The sequence below is a fragment of the Schistocerca americana genome, chromosome X (genome assembly GCF_021461395.2).
Source record: "Schistocerca americana isolate TAMUIC-IGC-003095 chromosome X, iqSchAmer2.1, whole genome shotgun sequence".
Classification (NCBI taxonomy): domain Eukaryota; kingdom Metazoa; phylum Arthropoda; class Insecta; order Orthoptera; family Acrididae; genus Schistocerca; species Schistocerca americana.
The window spans coordinates 845,452,536-845,472,086 of NC_060130.1; the positions used below are offsets into that span (position 1 = coordinate 845,452,536).

Consider the following 19,551-nt stretch of genomic DNA (forward strand, 5'->3'; position numbering starts at 1 on the left):
GTGTTACAATAATCTAATATGGTTGGCAGAAGTTCGACGACGTCTTTTTATATACAACCTAGATAATGACGAAAGACCACAATTTTCTAATACATGTTTGTGTAATTTTAATTGCATTCAACTGGATAAGTGTTTCCTAGAGGGTAAACCGCATTTACCACGCTAGTGTAAAAAACGAAGTGGTACCGACCAAGTTTTTTAATTGAAAAATGGTAGTTTATAATTGCATGGTCGTTCATTGCGTTGGAGAAGAGAAGATGTATACATTTAAAAAGTATCGCATAGGCTGGAACGCTACAATTGCCAGTAAGTGAGCAGATAAGGAAGATTCTAAAATTTATCGTTTCTCCATATAGCCTACTTGTGAGACCTTGACACCGAATTTCCTAGTTCTACAAAATGCTTATCGTTTTTATCTTTACACAGTCATGTATGCGAACAACGTCCTTATAAATTTACGAGTGTTAAAATTGTGTGATGGACGGAAGATCAGTGATCTCCACGCCGCAGGATTACGTTTTCCTGTGGAATTTTGTCAGCCAATGTAGTTGGCCAAACAGTCGTACTACTCTTGAACGAGCTACATTTATACCACAAAGAACCACATTTATTGCGTTTGCTTTAGAACACTTCAGAATTATCGAGTTAAAAGTAACGTAAGATCAGTAATCAGGCGGCAACAACCAGAAAATACAGGTACGTTAGAAAGAACGGCCTTGTTAAATCTTTCAGAAACTGTCTGATAATACACGCCCGAGATATCTGTACTATTTATTTTACAAACTGCACCGTGCATACATTTTATTTCACCGGATACCATACTGGAAAGGCTATTTTTTCTTAAAATTTGAAATAGAAAAAAATGTGAGGAAAAAATTATACACCGATACAGGTGGCTTAGAGGTTCAGATACTGGACTCGTATTCGGAACGTATAATATAATATTTCATGTGTTGCTGAAATTAATTCAACTGCATTGATTCAAAACGGAGCGATTGATTTCCTCCCAGAATCCTGTTTATATGTCTGCAACGACGGCTATGCTGACGAGACTATAAACGTTTCAAGCTCGAAACTTCTATAAAATTATGCGAATGGACAGGAGGTAGGGGGGTGAAGGACGGAAACGGTGGCAAGAAACTAGCATAGTTGCAAAAATTGCTGACAAGTTTCACGAAAAGTGTGCGGTATTGAGCCAAGAAAGCTAGAAAGCAAGCCAGAAAAGTTGCTTCGAAAAGTTCTGGGTGTAATGTCCAATATATATACGTGATCTCTTGTTAAACCAATAGTTGAGTCCAGAAGATCTGTTCTGAGAAAACAACCACAAAACTCTCTCAGAATTTCATTCATCCCCTCGGACCGGAGAGACTGTTAGCCGATAACTGAACTGTGCGCCATTGTCTTTCCAAATTACAACCCCTTTACCCCTAATGCGGAGACGTGTCGTTAGGTGTTACAGCGAATGTGTGAATGAGACGTTGTTTCAGAAGCGGCTCAAGGCGCGTGTTTTTGTTTTGGGCACGTTGGCGCTAACACAATTAGCAGGCTGTTCCCCCTGCTCGCGCAAATTAGATATCGTGCCCCCGGCGGCGGCGCCGTCACATTCAATGAAGTGTGCGAGGGCGCATTGTCTCACATTCCGTGGCTGCGCGCTCGTTCAATGGCCGATACTAGATACCTTATCGCCGCACACACACCATTAACACGTGATCATTGACGCAAATTAATATCTTGATACGGACACGCGTTTGGGCACCTCGTAACATACAGCGGGCGGACAATTTCATTTTATAGGAATCGTGCTTCCCTCGTTAATAATCGCCTTTTAAATCATGGCTCGTCGCACGCGCGGCTCGGCTCGGGACCAAACATCTTGCCCGCTCGTTTTAACTTTGGCCAAATACGGAAGCAAAAGCTTTTGCGGAGGCAACACTGCTATCAATTTTCTAGGACCATATATGGATGTGATAGTTGAAAAAAAATTAATCTACGCATTTGTAGTGTCACTTACAGATACTGTGTCAGTAGAGGCATGAATCTGTTGGCTCTCTTGCTCTCTTAATCAGAGCATTATATATTCCTATTGACACTACAATTTTCCTTATGCTGCTACTCAACAGAGTCATAATACACTATGACGAAATTTTTTTATTTGCCTTTAAGTTGCACCAAGTTGATGCTAATCAGCAACGCATAAGGACCGAAAATTATGAGCAGTTAAAAGAAAATGATATTTTGTTACTTTCGTGGAAACGCTAGAAGGACTAGTGCCAATCCATTCGACGGCGACTTGTGGAACGGTATATATCAGCGAGAGTTGAATGCAGAGAGTTTCTGTACGATCTATCTCTGATGGGAGCTACAGCTATCTTATTACTTAAAGGCGTTCATACCACTGATAAACCTTAGAAAACATTGTAAACGCATAAATTGCATTATTACGTTTGATGTGTTGTTCCTCCTCCTCCTAATAATAATAATAATAATAATAACAGATATACCTGAAGTGATATTCTTCCTTCCGAACTGCATCGCGGATCATGTTAAACTCCAGAGCCTGAAGTCAGAAATAGCGGTCTCTTCAGACAAATGAGATATCAGTAAGTTCCATTTGGCTGTTTTCATCTAAAAAGTTGCAGTGGATCAACGTCGATCCACTCGGCGGCGACTCATTAGGATACTTCACATGAACGAGAGTTTCGATGAATAAAACTGTCTCTAACTAACTAATGATTGTTGAAAGAAACGTCTCTTCCAACGTCCTTCAACTTCTCGACAATCACGGAGTTTAACGACGTACATAATGGATAAAACAACTTTCTTCGATGTGTGTTCCACATGTATGCTACTAAAGGTCCAGTCACCTTCTTGTTTGCATTGTGTAAACATACATACTAAAGATAACTTTAGAACACTGCACATTATTGAATTATATCGTCACATCCAACATACTGTCTTATTTTTCTTCTAAAGGAGCAACAAAATACGTATACAAACGTTTGTATTTGCCGTTCTTGCCGTTCTTGACCCATGTCGCTGCTGATTTCAATAGACAAATCTTCAAGTCCGAAAGAGGCGGGAATGCGATGCGAACAAGACTTACGCTTGCAGTAGGTGAAAGATTCACTCAGTGGAAAAAAAACACACAGGACGTCATATAAAGCGAGATAGAAGTAATTATATTTTTATCGTTGTATTACATGTACCGAGTCACTACATACTCCTTCGAACTCTTATGTGCATACGGAACTTCTAAATAGGCAAGGTAGCTCGTTGAAAACTGTGGAATACACTAATTTGTGTTATGTTCAGTTTTCAGTTACTCCCACAAAACATGATGTTTTATTTACCCTCTTAACTGAGATTGCGGTTCGTGTTAGCGTACAGGCCAAGAAGGCAGAAATAATGGCCAGCACCGTGGCACGTCTAAACGCAGGTTTGGCGCTAGCGTTTAAACTTCCGCAGCTTTACATTGCCGGACTACAAATCGGAGAGTTTTGTGAAAGTACCCGTAGCTTCGCAAGCATTTTAAAACACTAAGTCAACGACACTAAATATTCTGAATAAGATATAAGCGTAAAAATTTAACTTTATTTCACGGTCTCCCACACTCAACGTCTCATAAAAGAAGTGTGTAATTTCCTTTCCTTTCGTTTGGCTGAAGCGTGTATCAGTTCGGTTCAACTATTTTAGTCGAAGATTAAATGTGAATTTTAGATAAATATCCGTAAGTTGGTCTGAGTAGCATATAGCTTTCAGTTTCTAAGCCTGAAGCAAAGAAGTGCCGTAAATTTGCATCACAATGAGTGGTACATTATCCTTGTCGGACAGCACATAATTCAATGAGAGCGCGCAGAGTTTACAGGCGATTTGCGTCTGTCGCGCCACTACCGGGGCTAGCTCGTTTCAGGGTTACTTCTCAGCATGACGTACCGCTGATAAGTTACCACTACATCTCGCTGCGATAGCATCTCACGAGTTACGCCAGAGTTGTGCTGCTTTTCAGGAAAAGAAAAAGAAATAACCTGCGTAGGCGTAAGAAAACTATTACACATATCTGTTCTAGATTCTGAATTATTATTGCGTTCAAACTGCTATAACAGATCCGATACACTCGCACGAGAGAAACGCATTGTTTCTTGGTAAAGATATTATTGTTCAGTCGGTGTAATGTATCCCACATCCTTAACGCTTAGACCAATTTAAGTGCTAGTGTAGACGAATAATTACAAATCTGCTTTATTCTTTCCAGTCTGTAAGAGTTGGAGAAACAAACTACGGCACTTCGCGCATATCACTTGTAAAATCAGAAGACACTTGTCGTCTAAAATTGAATAAATATGCTGCGTCGGGTCTAACTGCATTCACAGACAGATTTTACGCATCGGACGATAAGCTCGAGCCTGCAGGTACCGTTACGGGAAACGTGTACGGACAATCCGTGCCTAGAAGACAATGAACGTTGCCGCGTTACGCTCACCTGCTCCGCGGTCTGTATTCTAGCACTCTGCGCTTCATCCTGAGTCCGCTGCAACCGTCCTTAAGAGTGGTAAACCTACGGATGCACAACTTGTTAGAATATTTTGCGACAAACAGCAGTTACATGTGGCTTATTTTAATGCAATCCGTGCGTTTCTTAACAACTAGTCTACCATACATTCCAGTAACTATACTAAAAGACTGTCTTGACTAGCAGTGCAACAACAGAAAGTGTAAAGAGACTGTAGCAGTCGAGAGAGAGCCATCATCTGAGTTAATTTGCGGAGATGCGACTGCAGTTACTGGCTGTCTATGTTCAACACTGTCTGTTAACTTATATCACGCAAAGAGTAAAGAAATACCCAATCTCCAGCAACTGAGAGATGAATTGAAGAAACTGAATCAAAACGGGAAAGCTAGTGACAGAAATAATAATGAAATGCGGAAACTGTTCAGAAATTTGTAGGACATTTGAGGAACAAATGACGCGAAAAATTTTAATACAGCTCTCCGTGCGTACAACGAAGTACCAACTAGAGTCCAATAAAAACTCCATGCAGTTAACTGCGATAGTGCGCAAGAGCGCTATGACTTCGTCTCAAGAAAACAAAACTCGTCCCTGTATTTCCGTTGTCAGTCGATGGCTCTATATTAAGTAAATTTCCTCTTTTCCCTTTCATGAGACCGATCGCAGCACGTCCTTGACACACGACGCTTTCTAAAATCGTTCCTTTAACAGTCAACTGCAACTGATAAAGTATTAGGCATAATAAATTCGAGCGAATGCCTTCCGAGAACACAAACAGCTACTCTCCGCGGATGCGGCGACAGTGTGTCGCACGGACGGTAAGTAGCTTTGTTACGATTTACGAGGGATCCTTTCAGTAACGTTTCGTCTTGTGTGCTCCCAGCAATACGAATGGTTTGTCGCCGCGAGATAGATACGGGAGACGACGGTGCAGCACTTGAGAGGGCCTGAACGCACATGTGAGCAGACGTCTGGACAGATGGATAGCTTCCCGGAATTCTACATGAAGGCAGGCTGCTGAGCAAAGTTCCCATGGCGGCCTCCCATCCTTCCGGCCACGGAGAACCTTGTGCGTCCTGCTCACGCACGCACCACGCTGCCTTCACTCGATAGAGTAACCGTCAGGCGTACTTCATTTACCCTAAAGAGGTTCTGTACCCGTACTGAAATGCATACGCACTCTAACTAGAATACCGTCTCGAAGACACTGTACTATGACATTGTTCTTGTGACTCTAATTTGCTAAATTTCAGTGCTAATATTCACACGGTTAAGTGCCGAGGACCTACAATACCAATTAAACTATCCAAAATAGAAAATTACTTTTTCATTAAAAAGAGAAAAAGATCAGTCATTTATGTGGCAAGTATAGCGTCGAAGAGTTTCCGCTCATGTCACAGTCGGCCATGAATCAAAGTAACTAACTAAACATGCAAAATAACACAGGAAGCGGTAGGATTACGCTTCTGAAAAGGAGAAGGTAGGACCATCATGTCCACTGCTGTAACGGAGCAATCGTTCACGCTGGATGCTGATTCTAAAATCCTTGAAAGGTTCAGTTTTATATCTGTTATTTAGGGCTAATGCATAGCTGTATGATCCACACATAAGAGACAAAGCATTCCTACCAATCGAGGGAGCGCCATGGTTCACAGAGGGGAAACGCATTCTTGTCTCGCCATCCAGATTCAATTTTTCCGTCGTTTACATAAATTATGAGGAATGACGTGCTGGTTCCCTCTAAAAGGCATGGCTCATTTCCTTCCACAACCCTGTCGTATAAGTTTGTGTTCCTTTTGTAGGGCCCTCGTTGTCGGTGGAGCGTCAATTCACAGTATTCCTTCCATTATAAACCATTCCAAGATGAATGCAGGTACGTAATACAAAATGTTTCGGCTAGTTCTCTGCACAACAGTGACACAGGGCGTCTCTCTTACACAAATAAGTTAAAGCTAGACATTTTCGTTAATAGCCGCTTTGCGCACAACGAAAATGAGCGGAAGCATTTTACGCAACTATCTGCAAAATTCGTTATACTCGCTTCGAGTTTTTAGACTTGTGTTTCTTTTCAATACTCGGTACACATACAACACGATCAGGAAGACAAGTCACGTCATAAACAACAAAGAAACTATTTTCCGGTGGGCAACTATAGAGTCATTTCTCCCTTATAAGGTCGCTCTAAATGATAACTAACATTCTCTGTTACTGTTTCGATACAAAGACTTTTCTTGTAATCAAAATTTAATGCCGAAAAAATAATATCAAACCGTTTGTGTTGTGGATGTGTGTTGTATATTTAGGTAGCCTATGTCATAGGAATTAATTGGAATTGTGTGTTTGAACTTGTAGCCTATGTCATAGGAATTAATTGGAATTGTGTGTTTGAACTTGCAATTAGTGAATGAATGTTGAACTCACATTTCTCGCCGCACTGCCGATCATCCAGCAGTTCCGATTTTATTCCCTTCCCGTACAGCCAATCTGGAGGAAAAAACACCAGCGGTAGAAGAAAAATTCACCCAAAAAGTATAATATAAACACTAGATACAGAAGTAGTGTGGCAGCATGCTGATAGTGTTAATGCAACTAATTATTACAATTATTGTTATATTCCCTGCTAATGATACGTGCAGAAAAAATTACATAAACATTTTTAGTACAGAGTAATGATAGTAAAGCGTTTACCATGTAGCTATTACTAGTCAAAATTAGTCTACAGAACCTAAGTTAAGACGACAAAAACTTCTCAGTTTGCAAATGAAGCATGATATTCTGAGATAATAAAATCACGTTGTACCAATGCAGGATGGACATTTATGAACTTTATAAGGAGTACCGTATCGGCGCGCAAATGAAGATTTTTGCTTTTTAGACAACATGCAGTGAAAAATGTTCTAGAGATACTAGTGAATGAACAGCAGTCCCATACCCACAAGAGTGCACATCTTCGCGGAAACGAAAACTATTGACAGAATAATTAATAAGGCATGTTTAGACCATCGAAGGGAAACACACGAAAAAGCCCAGTAGATTACTGAATGTTTTAATTTTCCGGTTAATGAAAAATGATGCTTTCATTGCCTCACAGCAAATCACTATGGATCCTAATCTAAAAACCTACGACGTGTATTTTCATGCAGCAAGCAAGGGACGCCGTAAATAGTGTTGAACGGATCGAAACATTGGTCCAATAAAGACAGATCTAAAACACAAAAGTGTCTACAACGATGAACGTGGTAAGAGTCAGTCTTATCTCTACACCTGAAGGAATGAGAAGATTATGAAAACATACAGATGCAATAAGAACGCAATAACAGTGAAATACTGGGCTATTTTCCCCGCTGTGACTACGCAGCGACGCTATCTTAGTGTCTTTCAAGAACGAAAGTTTTACAACAGTCACACTATCATGTTACCATTTTTTCCCTTCTTAATCAAATGAGCGAACCTGCTTAATGCAAAGGCTGCAAAATATAGAATAAATTTTTGACTTATTACGCAAGAAAAATTAAGAAAGAATGCACATCATGTACCGTGTAGAAAGCCGCCTCAGATATTGCAACGTCATATTCCCCACACTTCCTGTAGAGTAGCATATAAAATTCATTATGTTACATCAGAGTGCGAGAAATTGCGCAGGAAAATTAGCACAAACAATCCTAGTGGAATTAGGTTGTGATATGTCATGTGAAGTCCAACAAGAGGAGGATACTGTAGACACTTAGAAAATTTTGAACATCCATTAGGCAAAAAGAAATATTCCCCTTCTTGTTTTGTACCATAACACTTGGGAGCTTATTCTAGAAAACTGAAAGCTGCACGTTTATCCAGCAACTCTGCTCACCGGCTCGAAGGTTCGGAAGACAGCTCCAGAAATGACATATTTATAACTGCAAATGTTGTAGTAACATTGACTGCGAGATTGATTCTTTACAAAGCTCAAACAACAGAAGGTCAGTGCCGAATTGAGGGACTCGTTCTGCAAGAACGATACCGAAATAATGACTGCGAACAACAATAATGCCCTTAAAATAAAGCATCCGCAACGAACGTGTCGGGGCGTTTGGCGGGAAGAGACTGGGGGCACTTTTCCATACAGAAAAAAATTAATGAAACGAAAACCCTAAAAAATTAGTTACTAGACCTTTTAACGACGAGGCACACGTAGTAACTGGGTGACAACAGTATCATGTGTATTATTTCCTTATTTTGACGGCAAATTACGGTGGCTTTATGTTGTAGGCAACCACGATACGCCGTTCAACTCGTCAGTAGCAAATGTGAGACCATGCTTCTTTGTTTTATTGTACAGTGCTCAGCCGCTACAGTTTTAAATATGTATCTGAGTATTATAATTCGACGTATAAATACTACAATAATTACGTAAGAACCTACAGAGAATTAAGAGTTACATGAATCAAGGCATAATCCTTTTTGCTGAAAACTGAGGACGTCAGAAATCAAAAATATTGTGGAGGATGAAGACCATTTACTTTCTTCCAATCTTGTCTACGCAGCTGTGTTTATTGCTTTTTGTCTATTCGCGATACTCTAAGCCTTCATCTTCATCCAGATCAAACTGCCAGTCGTGTGGCAAACACACCATAGGATTTTGGATTACAATAATCGGGTGTACTAGCGATGGTACGCATCATCGCTTACAAACAAAAACTGCCTGCAGGTGAAGCCTTAGAATTACTAAATAGATAGCAATAAGATAAAAAAACAATAAACACAGCTGACAAAACAGTTAGAGAATAATAATCTTCATTCTCCAGGATAAAGCACATCCCTATGAAACTGAGAGGACCTCTGCTAAATATTCACTTATTCTTAATGGCTGGTGTTTATGGTTGATTAAGTTATTTCCTACGCAATGTGTAACCCTCATATGGTAACCCATTTAGCAGATTCTTGTTTTATAATTGCGAATACTGCTGAATGAAGATTTCTTGTCCTTTTGTATTTCTTGTTTCCAGCTGGGTCATGTACTGCTACTCAGTTTAAAATCGATCATTAAGAGAAAGCTCTCCAAGACTGCCAATGCTTCTACATTGTTTACGTCGCTGGAGGGATACTGAAAGCATACGTTCTACAATGCGCTGTATTGCCCTCACTCAATCCTTTCAAAGCTACACTTCAATGTTGCTGTTCACCGATTCCCAAATTTGTGAATTAGGAAAATGGAGGGGTCATTTTCGTACAACTATCAACGCCACTAAGAAATTTGTTCAGGAATATTCTACTATAGCAATGTACTTCACAATAAAAAGTAAAATGAAATATTACATAAAGTAACACATACTATAAATTTGCTTAAAAATGTTTTTGATATTGTTGGAATGTGAATTAGCAAGAATATAAAGCCACCCATGCACGTATATTCTCAAAGCAAATTGTGTCCGACGGATCGTTTCCCTGGAGAAATGGATCTGTTAGTAGAGTACGTAAACAATAAACTTTTAGTGCTACTGAAACACTGTTTTTATTTTTCAGTAACAATATCTAGGAAATTTTATTGATTGAAAAGGAAATACATCGATGTAAATGGAGACTCAGTTTAGTTGTATTGACATTCTAAACGTGCCGGTAAGCTTAATGGGCTAGCAATATAGTAGAAATTCATGTGAGTTTTGGCATGCAAGAATGCTGTATTATGAGCTAAATCTATAGATAAAGTGAAACCTGCGTAGCGCGCAGAGAATTTCATACTTCGGTCAAGATTCTAGCTTATCAGCTATGGCATGTTCAGAACTTGAACCGTTTGTTCTACTGTGGAAAAGATTTGCATAAATACAGTACGAAAGCTAAACGGAAAACTAATGCAAAGTAAACAAAACCCTCAAAACACACGAAGTCAATTTACTACGTAAAACTGAAACGCAAAGATGCGGCAAAATTACTTCTTGAATATGTTATTGGGATAGATTAAACAGCTACTGTCGTTATGCTTTATTAAGTTACGGCAAATAAAAGTGCGAATTACACTAACGACACCACGGTGCGCAGAACATGTTGCCTTTGGTGTAGCTGAGAGCAAAAAGTAACAGTTAGCGAGGAAAGTTTAGCGATGTGGAGGAGAGAGGTGCCAGCAGATTTCAGTGTTCACCAACATGGTACCGTGCTAAACAGCCAGCTCTACGGTAGCCCGTTGCGAACGTCCATTGGCTATTGATACTAAAATATTTGGTATTTGCCCCTAGGTAAAGCAGCAATTTGTATGCCATATCAAGCTACTGTGTCATCGTACGGAAAAGTTATCGAATTGTTTGTGCTAAGGACGACAACCAGAATATATGAAGAAAAAAAGACAGCAGTTTCCTCTTTTTGCTACCACCAGAATTCCGTGCTTTCAACACATGTTTTACTGGTCAACGAAAACTTACACTGAGGTAGTGTGTATGTCCGAAACCAGCGGAAATTTAACCATTCATGTGCTCAGGATGAGATAAAGGTCCCACAAGCAAACAGCTATTTACTCAAGCATGAAAAATAAATTTCTTGTGACAGTCTGCTAAATTACAATTCTTCTCAAAGAACTATTCCTAGTTGGAAGTAATGAATTTCTTGCTACAGTTAGTACCAGTGAGATGCATATCGGTGGAAAGCAAACATGAGCTAAGCCAAATTACATTCAAAGTACTACAGATCTTAAGTCCGGCGTGGACCGCATTGCCCGAATTCATGATAACGCGGTCCTTGTCAGACGATCGCGATTCTCAATTTCCTCACCTTTTTCCTTCACACCTGCGCAATGTTACCTGAGCATCGTACCGTCTACGTAAGACGATCAGCTGAGCGATAATCACTGTAAACGCCACTAGCCTTCGTACTCTACACCATCATAGATGTTGTCCGAAACGTGGGCTCCGTGATCCAAACGGTAAATCACGGTCCTCCCGACTCGGTAATCGGAAGACGGGAGTAATATGTGACGCAGAGCGTCCACGGCTGCAGCGCGCTGGTCGCCCGGAGGCGTGGTACCCGCGCGCTGACACAATGTGTCATTACAGTTTGCGTTAATAAGCTTCACTCTGAACACTTCATCACCCTTTATCGTAGGTAAAACATGACACGTCCAGAGTGTTTATTACCTTCACAATGATTCAATCGTGCTAGTTACTGAAGGCTCCCTCGAGAACTTCACAGTCCCTGCTGCTCTCACCAGCTGATAGAAACGAAGATGCGTTGGTGGGCGGGACACCCAAACTGGGATTACTTTGCTGGACGATCTCTAGTTACGTAACAGTAAAACATAAATGCTCAGTGGGTTGTCCCAACGGTGAGGCAGATGTGGAGTTAACAACTGTGGTTACAGATGGACTAGCAAGGCAATTCTGTGTGCACTGTGTCTGAACTGTAGTAGCACTGATTCTACAACACTGGCCATTTCCGCTTGTTTTCTTTTCTTTTTCTCAGTAGCCTATATGGGTCTCACGGTATATGGGAAGCTAAGTAATCCAAAACGGTCACTCGAGGGGCACGAAAATAATTGGAGGCACCCGTTTTGACACTGCATGGCTAGTGGCAATGATAAATGACACGACTAAGGTAAGAGTTTCGAGCACTGTGGTCAAGCAACTTGCACGTCCTCGTCTTGACAGCACGTCATATGACACGGACTCGGACAGAGGATCACTGCGAACGGTCTGGAGGTGATACGACAGGAAAGGAAGCGAATGTGGCGGTAAAGAACCGGACCGAGCCCAGTGTGGCGTGTTCCAGCACCTTGCGAGTCGACTCTCCGATGGCACTTTTAGAGACACTGTTCCCGTTACGAGGTGGCCGTATGGCGCCCATCGGGGACGGAAGAGCCTGGCCACACGGCGCCTGACAGCTGTCGAGCCCGCAATACTCGCGCCTGGCGGACACTGCTACGAAAACTTCACTGCAGCGTCGCACACAGAGTACAACGAATTCTTACCGTCCTTGGGTGGCGAAGCACACTGTGGCGCGTAGGATCCCAGGTGGTATCCGGGGTAGTTCTGGTGCATCGTCGGAAACGGGTAGGGACCTAGCGGCGGCGCTCGCGGGCTGCCGAAGCCGGCGGAAGGGTCCACGTGGTGCGGGGGCACGGGCGGGCCCGGAGGCACGGGACCCGCAGGGCCCGCGAAGTGGTGCGCGTGGTGCTGCGAGTAGCGCAGCGGGCTCGCGCCGTGTCCGTACTGCTGCTGCTGCTGCTGCTGTTGCTGCTGCTGCTGCTGTTGCTGCTGCAGCTCGATGAAGGCCGACTTCCCGGCCGACGGCTGCGCCTGTTGCTGTTCCGCCTGCGCGTCGGCCATGGCGGCCACTGTCGGCGTCGGCGTGCTCGAGCCGCCCCCCTGGAAGGGGCTGCCCAGGTCGGTGAAATTCAGCGTCGTGCCGTGCTCTGCCTCGCGGTCGCTAGCTACTGCGGCGGGCCGTGGCCGTGGCCGCATACGGCATAGTCAGCAGAGCGGAGGCGAGGGCGCGGGCGCGGGCGCTGGCGGCGTGCGTCTGTGTGCTCGGTCGGCGTGCCGGCGGCGTACTGCGCGACGCGGGCCGCGGCTCGCCTGCGCGGTGCCCAGTGCGCAGCGAGGGCGGGGCTTGCGCGCGCACGCCGCCCGCCGTTGGCCGGCGCCGGCGCGGCCACGCCCTCCGCAGCCGCGCGCCGCCCTGTCGCGGCGCCCGGCCGCGATTAATACTGACTTACTTTCCGAGAGGAGACACGGAGGCCGCCGGCGACACTGCCGTCTCCTTCTTTCGCTAAGCCAGCCGACACTTATTACGACACATCACCAGCCACCTCAACACTTTCCATACGCAGCTCTTTCCACTTGCCGCGGTTCGTACTTCGACCTTCCAGTAATGTCCTCTCCCGAGAGTACACAATTTATCTCCAAACGTAAACTAACATGGAGAATTGAGTCGATTTCGCAGCCCTTTCTCAGACTCGTTTCGCGAACCTATTGTCTACGACCATTCGAGATTCCTGGCGTGTTATAAGCTATCGCCATTTAAATTCGGTATTTCACCAAATCACCCCGATAAAGTGCGATAGGTCTGTTCAAGTGTTGGGTAACGCCTACTGCCAGTTACATCAAACCTGTGAGGGTTGACGAATATGACTTCCTACACGTACAGAGAATCTCTACAAACAAAGTATTTTATAAATTGGGGTCAGCTGCCTCTGTTTTACATTATTAAACTGCATAAATCGCATCCCCCTTACTCTTGTTCACGTGAGCAAATTTTCTAGGACCCTCTTCGATTCCTGGTGTCTTACAAGCTGCTGTCATTTAGATATCTCACCAAATCATCCCTACAAAGCGCACTAAATCTCTTCAAGCTTCCTGCAACGCCTACTTTTACTTCCATCAGACCCATATGTGTAGACCAACGCGTAAATTACGCCTTCCTGCTCTACAGAGGATCCCTTGCAAGCAAAATACGTTATCAACAGGTGTCAGTTCACCACCGTACATATCAGTAGTGCCTTATTCTGGTTTTCTTCACGATATATTACCGCGTAGTCTAATTATTGATAATAGTTACGAAATTTGGCGTTGTTTCACAAGAAGTATTATACTCGTCGGTAACTATTCTCCAGCCTTGATTACCATTACACCCGAGTCTATACGACAGCGCATATCTGAGATGTGCTCTACTGGATCCTCCTCCCGCGCCCCGTAAACTCTAGTTCCAGCTTACGGGGACGCTGATTCTTGCGGGGGTGGAACCATTTGCTCTTAATTTAAACTTACAAAATCTTCTACAACTCTAATAAAGGAGGTGGAATTGGCAGATTCTTGTTTCGTTGTTTTCCAGAAAGCTAGAAAATTAAAAAGTAAAAGTAAGCTACACAGGTGAGCTGTGTCAGTCAGGAAACTTGTGGTCTGGTTTGCCTTAGGACCGCATCTTATCAAATTAGAAACTAGCCGTGGTTTCGCGCTGATATGACTATAGTGCTTGTACAACCGTCCTGCTGCATGTACCCTGAGTGCGTGCCGTCTAATATAAAGCTCGTTGTGTTTTGGGGTACTCTTCCTATACGAATATGAAATCGTGTTATGTGATCTTATCCGTTCACATGTATTTCTAAGCTCGTCCATAATTACATCATCTGTTTTAAACTAACTTCGCAAATAACGCAGACCATATTCGTTTTGTGCCCTTCCCAAAGAGTAAGATATGTTTGGCAGAGAGATATTTATTGCATGTCACTTAAACATTGCTGCCAAGTTTGGAGATAACTGTTCCAGGTAATCTACACGACATTCTTTCTTTGAAACTTGCACTGTATCCACATAACATTTTACGAGAAAATATTTTGAAAGAATCTGAAAAGTGCTGTTATTGAAGAATGTTAAATATTAGGTGGATAGATAAAACGCGAAACAAAGAAGTACCAAATGGAATAAATGGGGAAAGAAGTCTGTGGAATATCTTACCAGAAGAAAGGTGAAGTTAGTGGGACATTTGCAAAAGCTTCCATGAACAGTCAACCTTGTGTTGTGAGGAGAAATTGAATGGGAAAAATAATACTCTAGAATATACAAAACAGTGTATCTTAGGTGTAATAGTTATGCTGAAGTGAAAAGATTAGCGCAATGTAGGAAATGATAGTCGAGAGACTGATCACTCCAAAAAGTTGTGAGAGAAACACTTTTGCGATATTTCCTTATTGGGTCCATTCAGCAAAGTAGTGTCACAGACCACAGATCAAAAGAGGCCACCAGTAGGAGCTCTCTTCTGCACAGCCCTATTTCTGTATTGCAGTACTTCAGAATCGTAGCTCAGTTGTGCGGTTTCAGAATAAAAACAAACTGCAAGCTCCTGATGGCAAGGATCATCCACAGTATGAATCATACACAATAGATTCGCTGCTCTGACCGTCCTCTAAGCTCCCCCAAACGAATGCGACGGGATGGTTCTTTCAACAACGCTGCCACATGTTCCTCACTCCTAACTGAATAGAGATCCGTCTCTGTCAAACTATGGCTCCACGTGATGCTGAAACCTAACAATTAAAACATTTTCAGTAGCTGCTGTCGCAAAACAAGCAGGTATTTATTGAAAACCCTGTTATACCACGGTCCAACAGTTTACAAATCTCCAGAGGTTGGTTCCCGTGTACTATTCCGTAGTTTGAGAGGTGATAGTATGGACCATAACAAGACTAAAATGTCCAGTAAGCATGGGCTCTAAAATGCATAGCTTAAGAACAATGAGCACTTGTTCACCCTCCCTACTGTGAAACATGTCTCTTCTACTGTAAGCTATCTACTATTATGAGCGACCTACAGAATGCAGTAAACAAATCAGAACACATTATTCTGTTACTGAGAAATAGCAGAGGTTCTAATGTAATGTGCTTGCTTTTACATACGACCTGCACTTGTCAGCCATGGCTGAAGGGTGTGCTCAACATGGTGTTCATTCATAGTACCGCATGTTTCTGACCGAAGTATTATAGAATCACACACTATCTGAAAAACTGAATTCTTGTGCAGATAGTAACACGTGCTCTGGATATTTTTCAAAATACAGGATACGGGCTCGACGGTTGCTTCCCTTTGTTAGACCGTAATAGAAGACCAATTTTGCCATTTCCCGTGTGGAAAAGTAAACTTTCATTATGTCGGTAAGCACGTCTCAAATAGTTTGGACACGAGAAAAGGATGAAGGATAGCCGCCTGCCAAAACAATACTAGGATACAAATGTGCAGGTAGAAGACCGATAGAACGACCCATAAAAGGAGGACTGGATCAGACTAAGGAAGATTTGAAGGCAGGTGGAGGAAACTGGGAAACAATATCAAGACAAGAATTGTATCAAGATAGAGCAGAATGGAGACAAACCTACCTGGGTCGCTTGAAGGATACGAAGGTGATGATATGTTGGTAAGTGGCAAAGCTAAATCTACAATGTAAAAGAATTTCATAAAGTTTTTAAAAAATCGTAGAGAGAGACCAAGAGATGAATACAGTAGGGGGATTCAATAGGATGTAAGCTGCAGTGGTTATTCGGGGATGAAGAGGCTTGTAAAGGAAAGAGCAGCATCTGCATCAAACCTTAAGTCCACAACAACAACAACAACAACAACAACAACATCAAAACACAGACTGCTTTCATCAGAAACGATGTATGCACTGTGCCGGCCGGTGTGGCCAAGCGGTTCTAGGCGCTTCAGTCTGGAACCGCGCGACCGCTACGGCCGCAGGTTCGAATCCTTCCTCGGGCATGGATGTGTGTGATGTCCTTAGGTTAGTTAGGTTTAAGTAGTTCTAAGTTCTAGGGGACTAATGACCTCAGAAGTTGAGTCCCACAGTGCTCAGAGCCATTTTAAACATTTTTTTTTATGTATGCACTGCACTTACGCAGAATTGTGAATGCGATTTGCTGTACCAAAACAAAGCGATGTTTACTGCACGCTGTATCCGCGGGCAATAATAGAGGAATTTGTCCTCGTTTGTTTACTGAACTATGTAACATGGACCAAAAGAAGAAAACGTTTTCTTGTAAACATGGGCTTTAAAATGCATACCTTAATAGCTATGAGCACTTGTTCGGTAGAAGAGATGTATTTCACAGCAGGGAAAATGGACAAGTGTCTGTAGTTCTTAAGGTATCCATTTTAAAGCCCATGTTTGCCGTACAATTAGGTCTTGTTTTGATCCACACTAACACCTATCAAAATATGGGATACTTTTTTTTAAACACACTGTGTTATTGAGGCATTGGATCTAATGAACATTATTTAAATTTTATGTATTGAGTTCTTGTTGTCTGGCTCGTATTTTTGGAGTAATGAAGAGGTGGACCCAACGTCATGTATATATGTACTGCACAGATACTGTGATTCAAAAACTTCCTATGCCTGAAGAAGTTTAGTAACACTGGAAACTGGTAGTAATAAGAAAGCACGTGTCGATGGTACAACACGTTTTTCGAATAGGAATTCAAGAAATGTAAAGGAACCCATCATTAAACGAGAGACAGACGGTCCGGACGGAGCTTGGGTGTACACGCACCAGTTTAACACGTGTCTGATTCCAGTTAACCGGTTTGCATAGCTCCCTCCGCTGAAGGATGTATACTACGAAGTCGCGTTGCTACCTGATGCGAGCTGCGGTTTGAAGGTTAGCAGCCATTTTCTCGATCTCTCTGAATGTGATGTGCAACTGTTTCTTCGGAAGAAGCTCCTACGTGTGACAAGTATTAGAACAAAAAGACTGAAGAAAAGAGATCTCTCTGCTAAAAGGAATGTTGTAGACAGCGTTTTCCTAGCAGCTCAGTATTCCATGCAAAAACGAAATACCCCACAGATTATTAGCTATTAACTGCGGGTAGCTTTCTAATTGGGTAGCTGACAAACTAAAAATCCAAAAGTCTGGAATTCAGTCCTCAGTCAGTCTTAGGATTATAGCTTATTTTATCCCTGTGAATGATTTGTTTGAAAAATGACAACTTACGTCGTAGTTCGAAGTCCACATTAAACAGGTTATGTGCGTCAGCTCAAACGTCGTAGGAAGGAAAGACCCATGCCCAGTAAAGCATTGCGAGTTGAGGACAAGATTACAATTTTTTGTTTTTGTTTTTGTTTCTGTGAGAGAAACATCTTGTTTTGCTGTTGTGGAGGAAAATACGAGTTCCAATTACGAACAACTCTACTTGCTGCCGCACGTTCCCTCACGAATGGTTTGCAATGGAAGGAAGGTTTAAGGTTTACAGACGGAAGGGGAAAGAAATTGTGTCGGTTTCGAATGACCCATCCTGGCACTCGATTTACGGAAAACACAAAACTCAAATCTGCATCTCCAGCTGGGGCTTAGAACCTCGTTCCTAACGAATTGAGGAGCATTTAGCAAATACTTGCGAATTATACATGTTCCGGAGTAATTTTGTACGTTACGTAAGTAGTAGTAAAGCTGTCCTCAACCCCAAGATGGGTTTGAATTCAGTAGTGCTTTCCTAGCTTCGTCCCTTGGAGGTAAATTCCCTTGCTGACTTACCCAGGCTAAACCTGCAGTTTGGCTTGGACTCCTTACGACGACAGATCGCGTATAACTTACCTGTAGATATTAGTGATGGTGCAGCGCTTCTTAAGTTATTCATACATTCATACACGACGCAAGAAATAGATAAGTGTCCAAAGATTCAGAGTTCGATCAGTAATTATGCACATGACCTTTTCGAACGCTTAACTAGGTTCTACCAATTACTAATACCTTCTGTACATAAAAAACACCACATTTCATCAAGATTCGAGCTCCGTTTTAGACTATAATTGGTTTGATGGGCTTCACAATGGAAGGAAGTAGAAGCATATCGCTTCCAATACGGAAACTTCTAGAAAACACGTTGAGCAGAAACCTCCTTAGAGGATCGCGGTTTTTCCTGTGCCTTGTGCTCTAGAGCAACGATACATTTTTCACCTTCTTGGTCAGCAATAATAAATTTATCAGAGAGATACTTCTCTGTTTGCCGCCCACTTCTGATGCATCGAGACAGATAAGCTTCATGCCATGTCTGCCTTCGAGAGCCTGCTGTCCCCTGTAGAGTATTCCACCACCAACACAACGTAGTCAAATTTTTTGTTTTTACAGTAATATTTATAGAAGATACACTATCGAAATATTCAGGAGTATGTAGTAAGTACAGTAAACCTATTGTTTGTGAGTTTTATGATAAAAAGGAAAAAAATGTAGTACGGTGGTAGTATATGTAATAGAAAGTGAGATTTAGGTGCTACACGTTCTCCACGGTAGAATGTCGTTAGTGGCTTGACAACTGAAGTTACTTCGTGCATAACTGGAGAAAAGATTTCAGCACTGGTCAAGTGTAATTTGCGTTATTGTTTTAGGACTGACTTGATGTTTCCGGCTCTCTATCTAGTCCGTATCCTCAACGACATGGGCAGAATACGTGTTTTGCTTGTTATGCGATATAGGTGTTGTGAAATGAATCGTGGAAATTCAGATAAAAAAATCAGAAGAATAGAAACATCAGAAATGAAATTCGACACGCTGTACAGATACAAAATTTCCTGAGGCTTTCACGTTCCATCTGTACAATTTGC

General features: G+C 42.3%; 1 protein-coding gene across 1 annotated transcript in view; it reads right to left on the reverse strand.

Moving 5' to 3' along the window:
* Positions 1-12,997, reverse strand: part of LOC124556454 (homeotic protein distal-less-like) — a gene marked incomplete at its 3' end in the record, with an annotated part of 298,563 nt that extends 285,566 nt beyond the window's left edge. Inside the window, exons 1-2 of the mRNA XM_047130405.1 lie at positions 12,435-12,997; positions 6,929-6,991 (exon numbers count right to left, since the gene is read on the reverse strand). Coding sequence (XP_046986361.1) covers positions 6,929-6,991; positions 12,435-12,927 — 556 coding nt within the window. The remainder of the gene's footprint in view (positions 1-6,928; positions 6,992-12,434) is intronic.
* Positions 12,998-19,551: the final 6,554 nt, after the last annotated feature.